This window comes from Pyrgilauda ruficollis, unplaced genomic scaffold (genome assembly GCF_017590135.1).
Source record: "Pyrgilauda ruficollis isolate IOZ18807 unplaced genomic scaffold, ASM1759013v1 scaffold94, whole genome shotgun sequence".
NCBI classification, from domain to species: Eukaryota; Metazoa; Chordata; class Aves; order Passeriformes; family Passeridae; genus Pyrgilauda; species Pyrgilauda ruficollis.
Genome location: NW_024531488.1, coordinates 447,486 through 470,820, shown reverse-complemented (window position 1 = coordinate 470,820; position 23,335 = coordinate 447,486). Strand labels below are relative to the sequence as shown.

The following is a 23,335-nucleotide window of genomic DNA, read 5'->3' as shown; positions in this document are numbered from 1 at the left end:
GTTACTGAACTTGTGCTTCAGCAACTTGTAATAAGAGCTCAGGGCATAGATCTTTAACAGCTCTTCTATAATCATGCCACAGTTTGGAGCTTCATCAAATTGTTTTTTTCTTAATTTTTTATTTTATTTTTGCAAACAAAACGTGGTCTTACTTGGCTCCTGTGTAAGACCAGTGGACCCATGTTTTAAGAGCTGGGCAGTTCTGGTTTCTACATTTGGAGGGAGTCCATAGTGGACTTAAAAGAAGGGCAACTAAATTTTAAGGGAATGGAGAAGCTGCTTTGCAAGGAGAGACTGCAAATGGTGGGACCACTCACTGTCGAGGAGACCAAAGGAAAATGGGCCATGGTTTACAACATGCTGAAAGCTGTGAGTCAAGTGGCTACAGAACTAGTATTCACCAAATTTTACAAATACTAGTCTGGAGGGCACTTTCTCATTTGAAACAGATTGACCAATTTATATTAAGGTAATATTTCACGCAGGTAGAGGTGATACTTTATGCAGCAGACACTGACCTTCTGAGATGTAATGCCAAAGGTGGCGGACAGTGCCAGCCAGTTCAAAAGAAATCCAGAAAATTCATTGACACTTCACCCATAAGAAGTAGTAAAAGAAGCCAAGCAGTGCTATAGCATGGATATAGAAACTGTCCAGGCTCACCTGGTGTGCCTAAATTGTGGTTCTTGCCAGTTGCTGCAGCAACTCAGCCATAAGAGATAATGAACTCTTCTGAGTCTGTTTGGTAGATAAAGTATTTCAGGTGCTATTATAAAATATTATAAAAGCTTACAGAGCTGGCCTGTTACTTGGCATGTTGGCAGAATGCTTTTGGTTTGAAGGTGGTACAGCCCTTGACAGAATTTTTTTTTTTTCTAGCTTGCTCTTTGTGAATGCCTTTGCATTGCCAGGGCTGTGGTAGCTGTGAAATCGTTGGGGAGAAATGCATGACAGAAGCCTGTGGTTCTTTAGTGAAGAATAGATAACTTTCTGGAAGTGGTGTCATCTGCTGGCAGCAATCTCAGGCTGCCACAAGTAAGAGAAAGCTTTGCTCAGTGTCTGGTGTGTATTCAGAAATGTGCGGCAACAGAGGTGGTGGTGTTCAATAAAAGGCTAATGGATTTTATATAAGGACAGAAATACAGTTATATAATTAGTATGATATTTAGAAGGTGATTTTCTGATGTTAGAATATGACTAGTCATAAACACTGATGTAGGAACAAATTATTTATTTCTCAGAGTTTATGACTCCTACTCTAACCTTCGAAGTCTAAAAGCTGAATTTCTGTTTTGGACTATGTATCATTGATTCAGATGTTGGCTTTGTCACATACAAGGTGCTTCCTAATGTACATACCCACTTGGGATCAACGACTCTTCTGTCCATCAAACTGGGTATGTCTTTGGTTTCTCTCTGGCCTTGCCACTGAACACAGTGTCCAGCGTCCATTCACAGCCTGGTCAGTTACTGTAGTTACAAGAGAGCAGGAGCAGTGTGAGAGTAAAGTGAAAGTTTATTTTAGGAAGCTGATGCTCCTACTACTACAGAGAGGAAGTTAGTGTGCCAAAACCCTTTCCTATTCCTGCTATTTTACTTGGATTATTAAATGGCTGCCCCATCTTTAGACAGACAGAAGGCATGGTAGTGCTCTTTAGGTTTAAAGGCTGAGGGGATGGGCCCTTACAAATGAGGCAGTCTTCTATCAGTCACCTCTTCTCAAAGCACGGTGCAAAGGTGTATGGTGGGACTTGCTGCATGACATGGTGTCTGCACCTGGTCAGACAAGTTTTGTCAGATGGAGGAGGATGTGCCCATCATCCAGGGCAAAGTCTCTTGTGGGAGGAAATGTAGTATTTAGTGACTCACTTCGTAAGGTTAGACACTTTGCTTTTCCCTCCGCATAGTTAGTCCTTGCCCATCCTCCGTCATCAGGAAACATGATCCGTCTTCAGCCTGGTGCAGAGCGGGAAGTAGTGCCTCTTGTCAGCAGAGTGACCTCGCTGCCCCGGCTGCCTGTCAGCGGGGCCGCACGTACACCTGAGCCCAGCGCGGAGCGGCGGCCGGCGGCGGGCTGTGCTTTCAGCGCTGCGCCCGTGCCTCCTGTGCCTGCGCACCCCCGAGGAGCCCGGCAGCTGCGCGTCCTCCCCGGCACGCCCGAGGTGCGTCCGCGCCACTGCCGCCGTCGGGCGACCCCGCCGTGCCGTTCACACAGCGGGGCCGGGCACCGTGTCTCCTGCGATGGCAGCCGGCTCGGGAGCGCGCACCGCTCTGCCAGGGGGCGGCTCCCGATCCCTGCGGCACCGGCGCGGGATCGCGGGTCTCCGCCTGCTGAATGCGCATGCGCGTGCCCGCCCCGCTCTCGCGATACTTTCCTGGCGTTGACGGCGCGCGCCGGAAGGGCTGCGGTGCGCGCGCGCGCCGGCCGTGCCCGCGGGCGCTGGAGGGCGCGGGGCATGTCGGCCACGTGCGCCGTGTCCCGGAAAGCGGCGCTGCCAAGGCCGCGTCCCCAGGGCGAGAGGGAGCCGCCCGCAAAGGTGATGCGCAGGGGGCTGCGGCGAGGCAGAGAGGAGGAGCGGGAGCAGCTGCCGTGGCCGGGAGAGAGCGCGAGCGGCATGGGCGCGGAGGCCGAGGCGGAGCGGGCGGCCCCGCTGAGCGACGAGCGGCGGAGGCGGCAGCTTTTAGAGCCGAAGGCGCTGACGACGTCGTCGGCCAGGGCGGTGGAGGAGGAGGAACGTCTGGAGCGGGAGCATTTTCGGAGGATCATCAACGCTTTCCGATATTACGGGTAATTGAGGCCTGCCCCTGAGCGTGCGGCCCTGCGGGGGTCCCTCCGCTCGCCGCAGGGTTCGCGGCTCCCCGCGGCCCCCGGAGCGCGGCGCTCGCTCTTGGCGCGCCTGGTGCGGCCGCCTCCGCTCTGCTGGCGGCGCGCTGCGGAGCCCCGAGTCGGCACAGGGATTCTGCACCACTTTCCTTTCGGGATACGCGCAAAGTCGCCTTGTATCTGTCTATTAGAAAGCATAAAAGAAAGTATCAAACCTGAAAAGAGTGTCTTGAGGTCTCTTAGGAGATAAAATGCTCGGAGATGCTGTTCAGCCTACAAAACCGTATTATCTCCTGCTGGCAAAGAAATGCAGAATGGTGTTTCGATTATGGGTGGAAATTCTTGAAAGACATTTTACTTTGCAGAGGAGATAAGACCCATTGCTAGGGATTATGGATGCCGTTTTTAATAATATCTGTTGAGTCAGAATTTGCTGGCTTTGTAGAAACGAACCGGCGGTGGTGGGGACACCTAGTTTTAGGACTGAATCCGTTTGGTAGACGAGGAAGCAAGTTAACTCGCATTGCAAGGTAGTGGAGCCTGCCTGGAAAAGTCCAGTCAGGAAAAGTGTTTTGGTAAACTGTTTCCTGTTTATAGATTTGGGAAGCAGGTTTGTACTTCAGCTAAGGAAACCCCATCATGCGGCTCATTACTGTGTGCTGGACCCTTTTTTTGTCAATGTAGCACAGGCATAATAGGTACATGGTAGTGAGGTTCTTGGTAGGAGAAGGTGATTCTTACATAATTTCTTCTGTTGGAGGTTTGTCCATGTAAGTTTCATTTGTCTTCCAGGACAAGTGTTTGAGCAGGAGGTTGGTCTGAATGGCCTTTTGATGTCTCTTCCAAGTGAACTCTCTTAATTCAGTATGGACGGATCGAAGACCTAGTTAGTCAAAAGTATCTAATACCGATTGCTACTAATGCAATTCCGACCTGTAATTTATTTATATTAATGGTATAATTGCACCCTCAGGCCTTAGAAGCTGGGAATATCTTTCTCAGCCTTCTGCTGAACTGTGGCTTTGGGTTGCTTTTGAATACTTGTTTCAGTAAAAACATAAGAAAAGGATGTGATTCAGGTTTCCAGTGTAGAAATTCAATGAAATTACCTCTGTCTCAAAGAAATAATTCTAAATTTAGGCGAAATTACCTATCTTGGTATTTAATAAATGGAATTTTTGTTTCCTCATATGGATATTTCCAGTTAACTTGGAAACAAACATCTGTTTGAATAAGACAGTAATATACCCTCAAATTAAGTCCAGATCTTATTCTTGTTTTCTAGACATAAAATTACATAATTTCATTACTTGCATTTTTTTCTGATTTCAGTTACTCATTCTGCTGGATGGTTGTAATTTAGCATAAAAGGATGGAGAATAAGGTTCAGAGGTTTGTTTTTTTTTTTTCTGATAAAATTTCAGGAAGATGTTTTTGAGCTAAGCTGATGTGCTTTATGTAGAGCATCAGTTTATTTTTTTCTCTTGTTTTTTTTTTTTTTTTTTCTGTTTCTTGTCCTTGAATGAAATTTTAAACCAGTGTAGCTATTGCAGTGAACAAGCCCTTCTCAGTAACATGTGAATGAGATGTTACCTGGTCAAATTTCCAGAATGAAGTTGTAACTAAAACGCCAGCAATTGCAGCTGTCTCTCATAATGGCTAGTTTTTTCAGCTTTGTGCTGCTGTATGCTGACACAGGATTTGGGAAACTTCAGTGTAACTTGAACGGCTAAAATCACTTGGTGGTCAAAAGGGTTAGTATCTCTTGTTGAACTATCTCTCTAGAGTCATCATGACTGTGCTTTGTTACTATACTTCTGTCAGTTTAGACAGAAATCAAATCTAGCAAAATCTCAGAGGAGTCACCATTTTTATAAAATTTCTATCCTGGGGAAGTGGAAAATTATTTTTAGCTTGCATCAGTCACATGATCATGTTCACAGTACTTATGAGGAATATGCTGTTAAAAGAAGGTAGCTTAGTATCTTAGTGAGGCTGCCAGAACTCTGGTATGGTCCAGTTGAGACTTTGACAGTTCTCCTGAAAGCAATGGATTTTGAGGATCCCAATTCCCACACCACATCTTGTTATTTCTGTGATGGAAGCTTACCACTGCAATCAAATTAATTCAATTTAAATTGTTGTGAAAAGTTGTGAAACAAACTTGGAAGATGGTTGATTGTTAAATTTTATAGATCTGTGTGTTAAGGTAGTGAGCACCTGCTCTGGAAATGAGTGGCTGAGGATGAAAGAGTAAGGAGGAAAGGATAGTCCTCTGAAACTGGAATGTGTTAAATAGAGTGGTGAGGTAGAACTAGAGCTTAAAAGAATTTTTGCCTAAAAAAATTTCAGAAAACTTTCACTTTCTGTGTATAAAAAAATGAATAATTGTAATTGGAGTAGCTTAGAATGAACTATTTACATGTCTGTATATTGCTTCTAAATATTTAAAACTTTTGCTTTTTAGAACGAATATGCATGAACGAGTGAACAGAACAGAGAGACAGTTTAAGTCTCTCCCAGCTAACCAGCAGAGTCTTCTTCCTCAATTTCTCCCTCACCTTGACAAGATTCGGAAGTGCATCGATCATAATCAAGAAATACTACAAACCATTGTGAATGACTGTGTTCATATGTTTGAAAATAAGGAATATGGAGAAGATGTATGTTAAAATGGACTTTTTTCTTGCTCCAAAATTAAATACTGTATGCTTGGGGATTTTCTGCATTTGTTTTGAATACCTCAAACCTACAACTTTCTTTTTCCTTCCTTGTTTTACCATTTCTTGTTTGCTCACACTTTTCTCACTCTTTGTCTTTCACATTTTGCAGAGCTTATGCTTAATGAAGCTGTTTGTTGTTAGTTCTGTTAGTTACATTTACAAAAACTAACTGTGAATCTGGCAAATCATTGTTTTCACTCCAGAATTCTAGCTTTACCCAGTTACATTTTAAAGTTATTTTTTTTTCTGTTAACTGTATAGAATATAAGTGATATTGTCTGTCTTCATGTAGGTTCTTATATTTTACATCATTATAAATTGGTTGCAATTCTAGATTGTAAGTATTTTTAATGTTATTTGTAAACACTTTTTTACTACTTGGCCTACTTTCTATAAAAAAGAAAAAAATTACACCAAGACTTAAAGGACTGACAGAGATGGAAACTGAAGTCCTCCTGTGATACAGCCAAGATACAGTAATGGGCAGCTCTAATTTAAGCTTCTCAGTTTTGCCTTACCAGTATCTAAAGGGACCCTTTTTTCAGGGTGTGCAGTTCAGCCTCTGGAATGGCTAAGCCTTGATCCTTTCCTGAATAGGGACTACCAATTGTGCTTTGCTATGTATTGTTTGTTTGATATGGAAACTGCACTTTTTAATGCTAAAGAGAGGCCAGCAAACTTTGTTTGTTGAGGATATTAAGGTGGATTTAAGCCCAGGTCCCAGGAGTGACACGTAAGTGCTTTGTCAGCTGATGCTTACAGCAGTTCTTGCAGCATGGCCTTTTTTCTCTTCATAATTTCCTTTCCCCCCTGAAGACTCCAGATACTTGGTATATTTTCCACTAACTTTTTTATTTTCTCTCCACTTTCAGGGAAGTGGGAAGATTACACCAGCTTCAACATTTGACATGGATAAATTAAAGTCCACGTTGAAACAATTTGTGAGAGACTGGAGTGAGGAGGGAAAGTCTGAGAGGGATTCCTGCTACCAGCCAATTATTAGTGAAATTATAAAGAACTTTCCTAAAGAAAGATGGTAATAGTGTCTTAAAGCTTATATTTATGTGGACTTACACTGTTGCACAAATCTAAAACAGAATTTATGGAGTAATGAAAAGCTTTGTTTCAAAAGTAGAGAATTTTTTATAAACTCATTGGAATTTATTTTTCAATCAAGAAAGTTTTTATTTCTAATACAAGATGTTGGAAAAGAGTATAATCATAAGCTTCACAAAGTAATACCAGGTAAACCAGTAATAAATTTTTGTTGTTGTTCTGCAGCTGGGTATAACAATATATGTAAATCTTAAGTAAGAGACATCAGAAAGTTAACTCAGTTGTGCTTAGTGAAGCAAAGTTTGCAGGTTAGCAGATTCTCAGAGTGTGTCTGCTGCAGGTGAAAGGAAGGACTCTGACAGCAGGAAGTAAGGCTTTTGCTCTTCATTATAGAAAGAAGGAGGAATACTTAACCTCTAGTGCAGTTGCACTTAATTGCAAGAATTTAGTAAAAAATATTAAATCCTGAAAATAGTAAATTCTAACCTTGGTTTCAGACAGCTGTTCTAAGACAATTCTTAAAGCTTAGTTACACCATGAGAGGGTCATTTTGTAAGTATTGGCTTGTTAACAATGCCAAAATCGTCATTGATGCAGGGGTTTTAGGTAATTTAGGTGGAAACATACTAGTAAAGCCTCAGAAGGTTATTGTGCTGTAAGAATTCCATAGTTATTTGTTCTGTCAATTAATCGGCCCAGTCATCTTAAAGTACATTTTAGTTTAAATTTAGTAGTCTTTTACAGTGGGAAAATTTGAGAATTTTTATTCATAAATGTAGCAGCCACTGCTTAGGTTTGATATAGCAGGTTATTATTGTAGTGTTTTTTCTCTCTCAGTAATTATTAATAATGCTCTTATGTGAATTTGAAAAGTCTCTTCTGCTAGCCATCATTTAGTTTCATTAGTAAAGACTGTGGTGGAAGAACATGGAGTGTAGATGGTTTCTATTTTGCCTTGAACTGACTTACCTAAAGGTATATACACCTTTTAAAATGTTTAATCTGTAAGTGAACTTTCTGCAATATTTCTAGTGCTAATAGTGCCTTACATACGATAAAAAATGAATTTAATACTGCAGGTATACTTCTGATGTGTAGATCTGTAGGAAAACTCACAGTTAGTTTTGCAAAAGCTCATTCTAATCTCCAAAGTAGCAATTCAGCTTTTTATCTTGTCTGCTAGCTGTTAATGGATTTTGGTTATGGCAGAGGTAGCTTATGTCACATTTTAAGAGATTCATGACTGAGACTGGAAAATCTTGACTTTTACATTTGTCATCAATAAACTCTATTTCAAAACCTTCTGTTGATATTAGGAAGCAACATGTGGTAACAGATGGGGTGAATCTGAAGTTGACAGCTTTGTGCTTCTTTACAGAGAATTCTCGTGGTTGTTGTTGGACGAAACTAATGTGGCAGAGCATTGCTCCCTATTGTGGTAGCTCTGAAGTACCATTTGAGTTTTATTTTTTCTGTGCTGAAATCGCAGTACATCACTGTACGGATCAAACGTCTCTACTACAAGTTTGAGTTCATCAAACAGCATTTTTTTAATTTCTGAAATGTGTATTACTTAAGTTATCATTGTGGAGCTGTTGTAGCACTTAGGTAAAACCTTTTCTCTGTTCACGTATTGTAAGCTACTATGTCAACTCACTCATTTTTCTTGGTGACAGAAGGCTCTCCTGGTTAGGTGTACTTTCCTTTTTGAGGTAAGAGGCAGAGTCGTGTACTACCAGCCTTAACTGGCAGTCCCATTTCACCCTTGTGGAAGAAATAACTTCCTTGGCAGGGTTTGCTAGCTGCTAAATCTGGGGTTTTTGTACAAATTTTGTACAAACTCTTCAGTCTCCAGTGACAGCACCTGAGGGAATGGCATGCCGCTGAGTCAGGGGAGATTTAGGTTAGATAGGAAAAAATTCTTCACCCAGAGGGTGGTTGAGCCCTGGAACAGGCTCTTCAGAGAGGTGGTCACAGCACCAAGCCTGTCTGAGTTCCAGAAATGTTTGGACAATGATTTTAGGCACATGGTGTGACTCTTGGAGTGTCCTGCATAGGGCCAGGAGCTGGACTCTTACCCTGACAGATCTGTTCTAGCTCAGCGTATTCTGTGATTCAGTGATCTTGGAGTGGACAGGTTTTTTCAGTTGGAAGGCATTGACAGGACTTGAACTGACCACAGTGAGTTATCTGTCTGTTGTTTATAGTGGGAGAGGGCTGACCATGGACTCTAATGTGTAAAAGAAAGCAGCCTATAAGTGAACCTCAGAATGCAGCTTTGTATTGCTTTAGAGTTTTCTTTTGTAGCAGAGCACTAAAGTCTCCTGAAAGAATGAAATGAAAGTGCAAGAGAAAAACTGCACTGGGTGAAAAAAAATTACTTTTTAAAAATGTATTTATGTTGAAAATGATAAATATTTTTAAATTGAAACTGTCAGTGCCAGCCACCTTTTACTTTGCAAAAGGAATTGCAGTACTCATCAAATTTGTAATACTCAATGGAATGGTACATTCAGTTTCTAGTTAACATAGTTTATTGATGTTATTAATTGCATGCATTGGAATCATGTGAAAATGGAGTTTAAATTTTGCAACTACTGAAGTATATTTCACTCTGCTTGCACACCTTATAGCATTGCAGTTTGCAAGATTGACACGTAGGCCTTCAGTTGGTATATAAATGGCAGGAAAAGCAGTGAAGTGCTTGCTCTTTGGGAAGTAGAAGTAATGCAAGCAATGGTTGAAAGCAGCTGTAAATCACAATAGTTATTTAGTAGGTGCTACTTACCATGTATTATCATGTGTTTCAGTCTAGTTCTGATTAGGCTGTCATCTAAAGGTAAGTTAAATGGCAAAAGCTGTTCCTGCCTCTTTCTGCTTAGCACCTTAACACAGAATCTGTCAGCAGAATCAATAAAGCAGTTTTAAGTAAATCCCATGAGATCAGGTCTTCCTGAACAACTGATAGATTTCTTGAATTTTTCATGTTGGAATTCAGCTCGCAGGAGCTCTGTACTATTTAGGTGTCTTGGATTTCTTGGATTAGAATGAACCTACTTGCTGTAGGAGAAAATAGTAAAACATAGATACATTTTTATTTCTTCATCTGTGTTTATATTGAAGTGTCTTTATAGGGAAGTATTAAGTTGAAAATCCAAACAAACATACTCATAAATGTTTTTTTGCTTCTCCTTTTTTTCAATCATCTTGGTTTCCTTTCACTTGTAGTGTTGCTCTTCCTGCTTAGGTGAGACAATGCAAAGATGCTTCTTGTCCAGAAGAAATCTTTGAAATAATTAACTTTTTTGTTCATTGTCGTTCCATGGCCAAAGCCAATGTACTTAGGTATTTTTTCCAGTTTTCTCATAAACTAGGCCTCTAGAATGAACTATAATTTAAAATTCATCTGTGTCATGCTGTCCGGCTATCAAATGTATTTTACAGGATGCTGACAGAGCAGCCCAAAAGAAATTGCCAGATCTTAGTTTCCTTTTAATATGAAAAACAGCTTATTAGTCCTGAACCTGAGCTTGACTATACATTTTTGAGTGTGCTTAGTCACATTTATAGTGGAGTTCAAATTTCTGCTTTATTTGAATTTTATTTGACTTTATGTGAAATGTATTTGCCCTTGGAGGTCTTTGTACTTAGCCTAAACTTTGCTTTACACGCTGGATTTAGGAGCAAATGGATTGTCAGTGTTACTGCATCACTCTGTGCTTTGCAGGTCTTTAAATGAAAGTATATAAAACTCAGCTGTGAAGTTCAGAGAATTGCTCTTGAAATGATTGTGCTGTTTACCATTTGTCTTCAAAAAAATCACCGACAATATGATTGAAGTAAAACAAGGAAATAGGAATACTGAGAATTGGATGTGTTTATTATCTAAATGTACAGACCTCGTAAACACTAGGAAAGAAGTCCCACAGTATGTTCCTGTGCTGGTATTTCCACTGATCTGAAGCCCATCTCAGTATGAGATATGTATTTATTACTTCGTTTGATAAATTGAACTGCTCTGTTTATGAAAATGAGGATTGTGTTTGATTAGACACTCTCATTTTATTTTGCTAAGCATGTTTACATTTTCAGCACCCTTACTTTTTTTTACAACACAATAGACATGAAATAAGCCTCCATTTTTGTCATGTTTAATTTTCCCCTTTTAAAAGGGACACCTTAAAAAAAGTTAAAATCTTCATTAATATCAATAGTTTTCTAAAAGCTGAAAATATATCACACTGAAACATGTAGTGTGAAAAGGGCCTGAAAGATTTGTTTCTGATATTTCTCCATTGTCTTTTTAAGGAGGCTTCTGCAGTTTCAGTAGTTGAGCGAATAGTACTGTGCAGCCCTCTTCTCTGCTGCTTGGCCCGCAGCTTTCCCTGCACCTATCAGATTAATAGGTGGGTGCTGCTTCCCTCTTGGCCCGCAGGTATGCAGTGGGTACTTGTTGGATACTATGTTCCTAACGGCTGCTAGATGTGTGTCATGGAAATCCTGTCCTTGCTGGCTGGTTCGAGGGTAGTTTTCCTTCTGGATCCCTTTGGGTTATTATGTTACCACAGTTGGTTTTTTTGGGTTTTTTTAGTTAACTTTGTAATTGGTGTAATCACATAACCATCCGAGAAAAACTGTTTTTCTAGCCTCTTAAAGGACTATAGGCATTAAAAAAGCAGTTTCTGTGCAATTGAAGATTTTTAGCTGTTATAAGTATTCAAAATTCAACATAATGCATTAACAGTTTGTCACAAACAGTTCAAATCTTGTTAAAAGTGTTAGACTTTTTTTTTTTTTCTGATGAGGGGACACTATCAACAGTAAATTTGCCACATACATAATTTGTCAGTCTATAAATTCAAAAATATGCTCTTGGAAAGTTAGTGTCAATGTTAGTGGACTGAGATTTGATTATATTGTATTTTATTAGATGTGCTCTGTTGCTGAAATTAAGTTGGTGGCCAGGAGCATTCTCCAGCAACTGATATGAAGAGTCATGATAGAAATGAAATTGCTAACAGATTTCCAGACTCTAATCCCTTAATAAAGGTGCAAGTGAAAGTGCAATTAAGTCTGCACTAGAAAAAGAGAATATTGTGTAGAAGTACAAAGACTTTATATTGTGAATAAATAGATAAAGACAACTACAGGCAATTTAAAATCAGCTCACTTGACTGATAGAAGTTTTTTCTTGTTTCACGGTGCATAAAGGTGCAGATCTCAAAATACAAATATACCTTCATATCTATTAGCTGCCAGGTTGCTTTAAGAAAAGACTTCTAATCAACGTATTGTAATCTTGAAAGTGGTTTATAACTTATCATCCCATTTATCACAGAAGTGTCCACATGGGGGTGCTAAAATCTGTGTAGAGCTAGTCTAAGTCTTTAATAAATAAAGTGAAATTTTGTAAGGAAATGGAGATTAGGTTAGAAAATCCATTTGGAATAATGTTGTGTCATCATGAATACGAAAAGCTGTAAGATAAAAGCTTTTCTGGCTTCTATCAGAAGCACATTTTCTTCTTCCTTCTTGTGGTTCCCTATTTTCAAAAATTTCATATTGAGCATGTAGTTTTCTCCTGAAGCATTTTTTTTTCAGTAGGACTTTGTGCTAGCTTCTGGTTTTCCCTGTAGAAGAGAGGTAATGATAACCGTTGCTTCGCAAGAGTGCTCTTAAGTAATAATAATAAGTCTTGATTTCCAGCTTCTTGTTAAGTCAGAAAAAGAGCCTGGATGTATAATAGAATGGAAATGAATGGGATGATTTTCCATTTTGGAGACTTTGCCAACTAGATGATGAAATCAAAAGTCAAAAGGCACAGTTAATACTGCTTTGTTAGTTTGTGTGGCCTTTAGAAAAGAATAATACTTCCTATTGGTATTTGGGTAATAGTGTTCAGAAATGTGTAGTGTACAGCTTTTAGAATTTATGTAACTCCTTTAATTATCATCTTGCTTGTGCATCATCCTTACTCTTTTGAACCCTTTTTGGCATTCTGAATTTTTAAGTAGTCAAAGGCTTTGTGTTTTGGTGCATTTTATCCTTTGGAACTGCTGGCTCTGGCCTCCTTCATGTACTTGCATATAAATTGGTAGATGTGTTTTTTTGTATCTGAAGGTGATATGCAAAACAATGTCGAGAGGTGTATGAATATTCATGCCTCAGTGTATGAAATCGTGAACTCTTGAAGTCATGTTTATGACTGGAAACTGAAAAACTATTTCCTTTTAGATTAAGTATCTTCAACTTTGCATGTGAGTCGTTTCTGTTTTATGAGTGAAGGTTTGATTGCGTTGTGGTGGAAGTGTGACAGAATATGTATGTATTTCCTTCTCTGCCTCAAAGAGGGGTGAGTCTCCTTTTTTGGGATTCTTAGTTCTGTTTGTTAGTTGCTGTACTTGGGAGAGATTTTAAGTATTTCAGTAAACACACTGCTGAATGTTTTCTAGTTGTTTTCAACTTGATGCCTAGTTATGGATAAATGGTTAGAGAGCTGCAATGTACTTTGATTTAGGAAGTATGTCACTTAGAGTACTTTGGGGAAACCAGTGAGCAGCATATAAAGAACATTGCTGGAACTTTAAGGTTTTTACTTTCTGAATTATTCATCAGGCTGTGGAGATTTTATGTTTTCATTTCTTATGTCAAAATATTTGGGATTTTGGTGTTTTTATTTTTTCTTGCAAGGTAACAAAAATATGTCTAGAATGCTTTCTGATTATCAGTGGACGTTAAAGAAAAATACATTGTGCTATATGATAATATTCTTCAATTCACTTGAGAAATTTTTGGCTGGGTAACTGTAGAACTTCTAAGGAAAACAAATTATGTATAGCATTTATGCTCTGTATTCTGAATGAGGGTTGTATATGTTCTTTTGAGTAATTTCTGTGAATTATTTTGACTGTACAAAATCTGATCAGAGCAGGCTCAGTTTAATTTAAAAGTGAAGTCATACAGGAAGCATAATACAGTATCTAAGTATATGGTGGGAAAAATGTTTGGCTGAACCTCTTAAGTTGTATTAAGGGGTATCAGGTATCAGATAAAGACTTAACTATTATTTTTGTTCTGTTGCAGGGATTTCTCCAAAGTTAATATCCTGGTACCTGGTGCTGGGCTAGGTAGATTGGCGTGGGAAATAGCTATGCTCGGTTATGCTTGCCAAGGAAATGAGTGGAGCCTCTTTATGCTCTTTTCTTCTAACTTTGTACTCAACAGGTATATAGTTTATGTTTTACTTGCTAAATAAAACCTAGAGAGGTAAAATTACAAATGAGAGAAGTCTGAATATATGCATCTCAAAGAATAGATTTATAAGTTGTACTACAAGGCACACATACTCTTTAGAATGCTTTGAGGAAAAAAAGTCTTAGGGATAAATGGGGGAGGAAGTATTGTATCTGAGTCATTAAAATTACAGTAAGCATGGCTTTCAAGTTGTGAGATTTAAAATCTCAGTTGTACAACAGATTTTCTGCAAAATTTTGATTAGGTTTTATGATTTATTTCACATCTGTTTCTGTAAAATGGACTTACTGTTACTGAATACGGGCTAGTAAATATGTCCATGTTATTTAGTGGTGGTGATTATTAACAGAGGATGTGTGTTTAAGAAAAGAAGTATCACCTTCCATACTGAAATTTTAGGCACTGTTTTGACAAGAAAGACAAAGTATAATTGAAGCATGCTGAGCAAGAGGCTAAGAGTTAATAGTTCCACAATTATGCTTAGATAATAAGTTTAAATGTAGTAAATTTAATGTTACAGGTTTTACTTTAAATAACATTTCTGTATTTGGTGTTCTGCCACTTGCATTGGAATTACTACTTTGTTAGGGAAGAAAAAAGGCAGCACATGCAACTGTTCTTTTAAGAAACAGAGTGGGAAAGCTACAGGTGGGCAAGTACTGAAAGAAGTCTGGAGGGTGTTTTATTGGGGGAGGCAGTTAGTCCAAGTTGACCAAGGCAGAATTTGACAGTTCATTCACCAGTCAGAAATTACACACCTTTGCTGAAAATACCTAAACTATTGGCTTTTTTTCTGTATTACCATATTGTTTTGGAGACTGTTTTACAGACTGATTATCAATGGCCCACTGTGATGCTCTTGTATCTCACACAGCTTACTGTTCAAAAACAAGGGGAAAACACTGCTGAGTATCTGCATATAACAGTAGTGCTCCGTGTGATGATAATAGATGTTTACTGGAGGTTCACTTGTTCTTTTTTTCTTACATTATTCTCAAGTGACTCATTTGATGGTGAAATTGTATATTATAATTGATCTGACTGATGCCTTTTAGCTACTAAAAGGAAACCATATTCCTCTTAGGCTTTGGAACTTCAAAGCTACATAAAAGCATTAATTTCCCATATTTTGGAGCACTGCTCAGCTCTCACAGAGCTGTCACAGAACTAACAGAGGTTAGTTAACTTCACCCCTAACCTCTGATGACATGCTTCCCTGAATAGAGAGTCTTTGCCTATATGTGAAATTATCCTAAAGATTCATGCTTTACTAACGGTAGTAATTTTAGCATCTAATGCTCACGTAGTGTTTCCTATGTAGGAATGTAGTGTTCATGTAGAATATTTAGCAGAGGTGTATATGCATTAAACTTGCTAACAGTATGCATTATATATGCATTATATAATTTTGGACAGGAAAATTGAGTGTTTTGCAACTACTGTAATCTGTATCATTGCTGGACAAGTTATCAGTTATATTGTTAGCATGGAAGAGAATACTGCTAGCATGACTGAGCAGCAGTCAATTTAGTTAAGCCCAAGCATCCTTTTCTGCGAGGTGTAATTGTGGGCTTGATGTAATCTCCTGTTATAAAGGTTTAGGGACTTGGAAGATTCTTTCAGTTTAGTCTGAAGTATCTGGTTACAGTTAGCCTTCTGAAGTGCACATTTGCTTTTCTGAAACTGGTAGAAACAGCAGTGATCAATATAAGCTGAAGATAATACCTAAAGAAGAGTGGTCAGAAAAAACGAATTTGCAGTTAGTTTTTAACTGTGATCTCAATTCAATTTATACTTATTTTTAGTTGATAAAAGCATGAGGATTTTGCTTATCTGTGCTTAGAGTTTTACAGCTTTACCTTCTTTCTCTGATGGTGGTTTATATTTAGGAAGCAAAGTACTGTTTTGAATGTCAAGCATTGCTACAGTAGGCTCCTAGATGTGGTACATTGGCTTAGTGTTTCTGTGTGCATAGTGATATTTGCTGATTTTTCACACATTTTAAAAAAACCTTTCATATCTCTGAAATTGTGAACTTCTGTTACAGTGGAAAAAGTTGCATGGTATAGTATGTAGAGTATGTGTTACAGTGTAACTGTGGTCACTGTAAATATCTGAAATTATTTAGAGTTTGTTATTCTGTTGAGGAAATTCTAATTTGAGAATAAAGTGACCCTAGACTAGTTAACCTGCAGTGGCTCCAAAGCTGCTTCAGTCATTTTCCTTTCCCTTCTGTGCCTAATGTTCTTACCTGGTGTGTTTTTCTTCTTTACTTTTTGGAAAGAATACAATTTTAGATAAATCTTGACATTTGGAGGAGACTACTAGTTGTGTTTGTTGCATGTCCATTAGTGCCTTAGTATGAAAACAGTTAAGTTATATTTTTATGTGTATACCAGTGGTGAGAAGTGAGATTTGACTGACCCATTTTTTCAAAAACTGTTTTTTAAGCTAAATGTTGAACACTGAATACCCCACCCCTATGGAAAATAATAAAGTGTGTCACACTTAAGTTAGATATTTGTAATAGAATGTGTATAACACATCTTTTGTTGTAAGAATGGAATTGCCAAGGACTGGAGTATTTTGTTTTGAAGTAAAAATTGTTGAAACTGGAAGTGGAATTTTTCAGACTTGTATATGAAAGAGATTTGCTATTTTGTATTAAATTGGAATTGTTTCAAAGTCTATGTGAACAATGAACTCCTTTCTAAATTTTTTTTAATTGCTGTCATAGTGGTTAGGGTTGGTTGTTTTTTTTGTTTTTTTTTGTTTTTTTTTTTTTTTTTTTTTTTTTTTTTTTTTTTTTTTTTTTTTTTTTTTTTGGGGTTTTTTTTTTTTTTTTTTTTTTTTTTTTTTTTTTTGTCCTTCATTCGGGGTTTGCTTTTTTTAACCAACTGCATATGTCTGGTATTTATTTATACATGAAGAAAGTTATTGAATGCTGTATACTGCTGCTCAAGTTTTAGTTTTTAACTGATAAAATGAAATAGAGATGTGGCATAGAGAAGGTAAAAAATATTATTTCAAACACTTTATCACAAATATATTCTAATCACCAGCCAAAAGAGTGCACTTTCTATAACCCAGTAGATTGCTTGCAGTTTATGAAATGCTTGATGATATGTATTTTGTGGGACAGATATGTCTTCTGTTGTCCTTGAAAGAAAATGTTTTTTCATTTTTTAGTTACAAACTGATTTTACAGGATGGTGGAAAAAGCTTCCTGTTACACTTAAATGCTGTGTTTCATAACTTTTTTAAGTATGAGTTGATTCAGTTAGTCATGTCAGTCCAGAAGCTGTTTTACAAAGACATCTTTACTTAGCATGACTGCAAAGATCCAGGTGTTACAAACTTAAAATTACTATTATTGTGCTATGCAAAATGGTACTTAATTATTTAATTCTTAAACATCTTTTCAGTTAGCATCTGAAAAATGCTTTTGTTTAGCCGTGCTTCAAAACTTCCTATGATTATGAATCAGAAAAGTTTAGAATGATAACAAATGTTTCCAAAGAAATAATGAAACTGTTATTTTTTGTTTGTTTGTTGTTTTTGATTTTTTGGATTGGTTTTTTTTTTAATAGGAAGAGAGATGATCCAGCAAGTCTCAGCTTTATGGAATATAGCAAATTACAAATTTCATTAATCTTACAAAATAAGTGTATGTATTTTCTTCTTGGCAGAGAAATAAGTTGGAGAAAATTACAAGAAGTCATAAAGGAAAATTCTAAAACTGAAAAAGGCAATTCCTTTGTAGTAGTGATTTTGTCAGATTAAAATTAAGTTTTTGATCACTTTCTTATCATGGGCGGTCCAAAGTATTGTGAACTAGACTAAATTTTCTGGCAAATATGGAGCTGTTACAAGAACTTTGACTCTTATATTTCTAGACTCTAGATAAGCAGTTAGTTGAAACAAATTTTGGTGGTTTTCATATTTTGCAGATGCTCTCAAATTAATTCATGTAAGCTTTATCCCTGGATTCATCAATTTAGCAATAACAGAAGATCTGCTGATCAGATACGACCAATTTATTTCCCAGATGTTGATCCTCACAGTCTTCCTTCTGGTTCAAACTTCTCTATGACAGCAGGGGATTTTCAGGAAATTTATTCTGAGTGCAGTGAGTAAATGCAAACTTCTAGGCTATCCATGTCGTTTTACAGACTTCCAGAATATTTGGGACAGATTATAAAGGGAATGGAAGTGTATCTACCAGTTTTAAATATAAAGAACTAGCTGTAGCAAGATTCTCTTACTCAGGCTATTTCTCCAGCTGTATCAATAGGTCTATTTCTTACTCCAAATCAGCTTTTCTTCCTAGTTATAGAAAATGTGGACACCTCCTTGTCTAACAGATCATGCGGGAGCCTTCCCCACAGCTGCTTAATTTCCTGAAGATTCTATGTTTAACAGTAGAACATCCAAGACTGGCATAAATTAAGGCTTCTAATATTTTTTTATTTACAGAACTTAAAACTTTTGCTATTTCAAGAATACCTGTTTAGAGAAAAACAGGGAGACTCATGCTTTAAAAGGTAGACTTGAAAAATTCCTGCTTGTTGAATTGACTAGTTAAAAACAGCTGGGGAGATATTAAAATACTGAGTAAAATGTTTTAAAGCTAAGTGACTTCTGAAAGTACACTTTAGTGTGCAGACTTATATTGTTCTAGATACTATCTAGGGAGGCCTAAAATGATTGGGGATTTTTGCAGTTGTATTTTTAACAGTTATCATAATGAAATTTATAGGACAGGTGAGTAATAGAACACTTGGGGCTTCATTTGTATATAATGTGTTATAAAATTTACATTTTACAGTATATAGTATGTATAGTTTTATATAATGTATGAACTGTTTTGTTAAGTGAAGAAGTAGTAGGTATATGTAAAATTGTAGTGTATGTGCATATATACACATGACTACAGGCCCAATGAGCCCAAAGTTAACAGTTTTTAATGTAAACCAAAATACTTACTTGCAAAGAAAATAAAGAGCCTTCAGCTGCTGTTAGTTGAAGGTGATTCTGAGGGTATGAACAAATACCAGGGTTAAATGATGAACTTTTATAGGGTTAAAAGCATTGAAACTAATCTCTGTATACTTTGCTCTTTTCATGCAGATACGTGGGACTGCGTAGCAACTTGCTTTTTCATAGATACTGCACATAATGTTATTGATTATATTGATACTATATGGAAAATTCTTAAGCCTGGAGGAATATGGATAAATGTAGGCAAGTGTGACCAGCTGCTCTTTTTGACTTATTTTTGATAGTATACTTGAGAAGTGCATGCAAGTAATTGTCTATGCAGCAAACTGTACGGCTAGAAAAATACAGGGCTTGGAAATTATCTCAGAAGTTATCAGATGTTTGCTATTTGCAGTCAAGTCAGCACTGTGATTTTTAAGTAGGCAAGTAAATCTTGCCAGTGGCAGGTTTTGCATTCATGCATCAAATGCTTGTTTTTGACAAATATTGTATTCTGTGGTGCTCTTTGCTATTTTTCTAAGAAAACGGAACTTCAAAATACATCCTTGCTTTTTTGGGGTTTTTTTTTTGCAATATCTAATTGATACTCTGCATTGAAGCAGAAATTTTGGGAATTCAATTTGATTGGAGTCTTCCGTGTTGAAAGAATGTTAGACAAGACACAGGCATTAAACATTATGCATAGTAGAAACTGGTCAGTCACTGGTCAGTTGATCGCTCTCAGCCAGAATGCTAGCAGAGCTCCTAGGCAGACTTAAATATTCTGAGCTATAGAGACAACAGTGATGCTTGACTGAAGAAATTTTAAGATACAAAAACCAAAATCTGGTAGGAAATGTTGCAAATTGTTGAATAAGAACTAGGGTAGTTTTTATTTTTCATTGATATTCATTATAAGAATCATTCAAGTAACAGCAATATGTTCTTTTGTCAGTATTTATAGAATCATAGAATGGTTTGGCTTGGAAGGGATCTTAAATATGATCTAGTTCCAACCCTCCCTGGGCAGGAAACCTTCCATATTTTTTTACATGTGAATCTGGATATAAGTGTTTGTTGCACTACCAGTGTGTACTTTTGACTTCTAACACATATTTTATCTTTTTGGTAGCCATTTCTGTTGTATTTTTGTACTTCAGGTCCTCTCCTTTACCATTTTGAAAACTTGGGAAATGAACTCTCCATAGAATTAAGCTACGAGGATATAAAAAATGTTATCCTGCAATATGGATTCCATATAGAGGTAAGAAGATGGTGTAGTTTGCAATAAGCAGTACTGTTATGAATCAGACAAACTGCTTTGATTAAACCACCATGAATTTCATTGAATATAATGGCATATATTAATGACTTCTAGGTGTATGATGTATCTTACCTGATTTTCTCATTTTATAAGAAGTGCATAGATGAGCCTCATAATCTAATAACAATATAATATTTTCTTGTATAGTTGCTGTGCAGAAGCTGTCTTGAAAACTACTGCTTTGTTTTCAGGTGGAGAAAGAATCTGTACTGTCAACTTACACTGTGAATGAACTCTCCATGATGAAATACTACTATGAATGTGTGTTGTTTGTGGTGAGAAAACCAGAATAGTAGTGGTTTGAATAGGGTAATGAGAAAATAATATTCGCTTGAAAGCTAGAAATGAGAATAAAATCATCTGGTGATGTATGGACACAACCTCAAATCAGTGGTGCCTTCTTGTTCCTAAGAGGATATAGATAGTGTCTATTTTCTTATATCTATTGCTATTCAAACATATACTATGCCATGGATATTTGTAATACACTTGTGAAAGATTAAATGTTCATATGCACTGTCTTTGTGCTTAGGAATGCATTAAATATAAAAGCAAAAGTGTTTTCTTGAGAACAAAATTTAATGTTCGCCATAACTAGGCTAATTCTCTGCTAATGCTGCCTCATTTTTCATAGATTTATAGTGATTTTTTTTCCTACTTGATGTTAGGGGAATGCATGGAGGTGCTTACTGTACTAGCTGTATCACTTTTAGAGAAGTATTTGTAAATGTATACTTAAATTATGAAGTCTGAAATGGTTGGGAAGTCATAAAATTATTCTTGAACAGGTAAATTAGTCATCAGAACTGTTAGAGCATTTCCTGTGCAACTGAAGTAAAATAGGATATTATACAAATTCTGATCTTTGGCTGTACCACTGTTAAATCAAAAACCAGAACCACAGGAAATTAGAAATGCTACATTGAAAGCAGAATACAGAGTGAAGAAAAAGCGACTATCAAAGAGAAGCAGACTGTCACAGAGCAGCAGTATGTTACACTCCGTTGAGGAAAGCACCGGTCCTGATTGATCTTAGTGTTGGAACTGAAATGTGTTAAATGCTTTGCCTTCTTGAAATAACACTGATTTTGCATCATCTTCTTAGTGTTTAAGCCAGAACTTTTAAACTCAATAAACACAGCTGAGTTATCCATGCCACATGTAGGTAGTACAACATAAAAATACCTGTCAGAGCAGTGAAGTTACATGTAAATATGTGCTATAACCTAATTACTTCCATCTGAGCCAGGATATGCAGGCCAAATAGTAGACAATTTCCTTGTAACTTCACTTTACCCTTGTGGCTTCTTGGTTCCCCCTATTAATGTGGTTTTTTTCCCTAACAGATGTGGCTTAGGTGAATATTTAATCTACAAGTCATGGTACTATACAAGAGGCTGTCATGTCACATACAATCTCATGTCACTTTGAAGTTATGTAAGAAATTACAAAAACCTTAATTAACAGTCACTACTCTGAGATGAGGTGTCATGTTAGGCATTCTGTTTGCGTAATATATTGATTACCTTAAGTGCCATTTGGATGCATTTTCAAAAATATGTTTAAAATATAAAACCATTATGATGAGGGCTGAATTTTTTCTTTCTTCTTTGGCTAAAAGGACACTGGTCAGTATGTTATTTGTTTCTGATTATTTTTTGTCCTGTCTTTCATGGTGGTGTCCTAATCACATCTCTTTAATAGGATCTGTTCCTGGTTTTTCAATTTTTCCAGTCAAGGCCAGAAATTTGTGCCTTTATTTCTAAATTGAAAATCTGCAAGGAAGAAAAACAAACTTTTTAAAAAATATTTTAACACTGCGTAAGAGAGCACATGCTTGTATGTGTTTCAGTATTATGTTCCTTTCAGCTCAGAATCCTGATTGAGAACAGAGGCTTTTGCTCTACAGAACAGAAGTTTTTAAGTTTGGCTTAAGCTACTCTTCTTTGAACTCTCTTATTTCTAAAAGTGCATGAACTGTCAAAGTTCTACCCTGTTCCAAGGGAGATGTGTTTAAAGATTAAATGCTGATATTCAACAAATAATTCAAAAATACAAGTCTTTGTGTGGCTAAAAGTAAAAAACCACATGCTTTCATTTCCACATTGTACCACTTAATTTTTGAGAAAATTTGTCTTTTTTGATTCTTTGCTTTCATTACACTTTTCTCATATTAGGTAGAATATGATTAGTAATTTAGTTGATTTTCAAGCTTCTTGAAATAGGACAGAGGTTAGCTGAATGTCAGTTAAGCTGATTCTGAGTAGCATATCTGTCTGTAATACTACCAAGTTACTGCCCCTTACACAGTCTGTAACATGAAATGTGCTGTTCTGTTTTTCAAAAAAAAAGCAGTGGAACTATTTATGGTTGAGTGTCAGTATCCTGTGTGCTGGTGGTTTTTTTCATTACCACTCCATGTTGTCACAGGTGCCATTTTTGTATGTTCTCTGAAAATATTTTTACATATGGTATAATACAATGATGTGCTTTTTATTTCTGACATAAAAAATGCTGGGTTTTTTTCTTTTTCCTGAGCATTCTGCTTTTAAATTGCAACAGTCACATAAAGAGTTGGAAGCAAAATAATGTTGTGAATGAGCTGTTAGTGTTTTATCTTCAGTCCCATTTATGAGTTCTTAGAATTTGCCACTTGTACTGTAATGCACAGGGGTAATTGTGCATTATAGAATTTGATCATTGTTTTATTCAGTTTTATATGCAGGGGGAAATGCTCAAGGTGTTCGTCAGTGTCACTCTTAAACTATACATGGTAACAAACGTAAAATAAAATGCTGCATAATCTTCAGTGTAAAATTTCTTTGTATGGAGTTTGATAAATGTAAAACGTCCTGTATTTTTTTTAATGTGTTATATTCTAAAACTTGGTTGCCAGGATGGTAAGAACGGGAAGTTTCATGTCTCTATGTGCACTTCCCACAATTTTCAGTGTGTGTAGTGGACTGGAGTTTTTGGATATTAAAGCTTTCTGTAAGGCTTGATGTCTCGCGTGTTTGGTTCCATCCTTCATGGCCAGGTGAGGGTTTGGCTCTGGGGGCGCTCCCCGCTCCTCCCTTCCCGGCGGGATGAGGGGCTGGCTGTGAGGGCGCTCCCCGCTCCTCCCTTCCCGGCGGGATGAGGGGCTGGCTGTGAGGGCGCTTCCCGCCCGCTCCT

At 37.3% G+C, this 23,335-nt stretch overlaps 1 protein-coding gene across 4 annotated transcripts; it reads left to right on the top strand.

Moving 5' to 3' along the window:
- Positions 1–1,523: 1,523 nt before the first annotated feature.
- CARNMT1 (carnosine N-methyltransferase 1) lies at positions 1,524–23,163 on the top strand. Of its 4 annotated transcripts, none has more exons than XM_041489463.1 (8): positions 2,389–2,788; positions 5,292–5,487; positions 6,420–6,583; positions 13,687–13,827; positions 17,808–17,986; positions 18,988–19,097; positions 19,970–20,101; positions 20,353–23,163. In XM_041489463.1, the coding sequence occupies exons 1-8, from the start codon at positions 2,457–2,459 to the stop codon at positions 20,452–20,454; spliced, it is 1,356 nt and encodes a 451-aa protein (XP_041345397.1). In that variant the 5' UTR covers positions 2,389–2,456; the 3' UTR covers positions 20,455–23,163. The 4 variants fall into 4 exon arrangements, 2 of the variants coding, with proteins under 2 accessions (XP_041345397.1, XP_041345398.1); XR_005956998.1 differs by having other exon boundaries at positions 2,390–2,788; positions 19,998–20,101; XM_041489464.1 differs by having other exon boundaries at positions 2,390–2,788; positions 18,988–19,101; positions 19,998–20,101.
- The last annotated feature ends 172 nt before the right edge of the window (positions 23,164–23,335 follow it).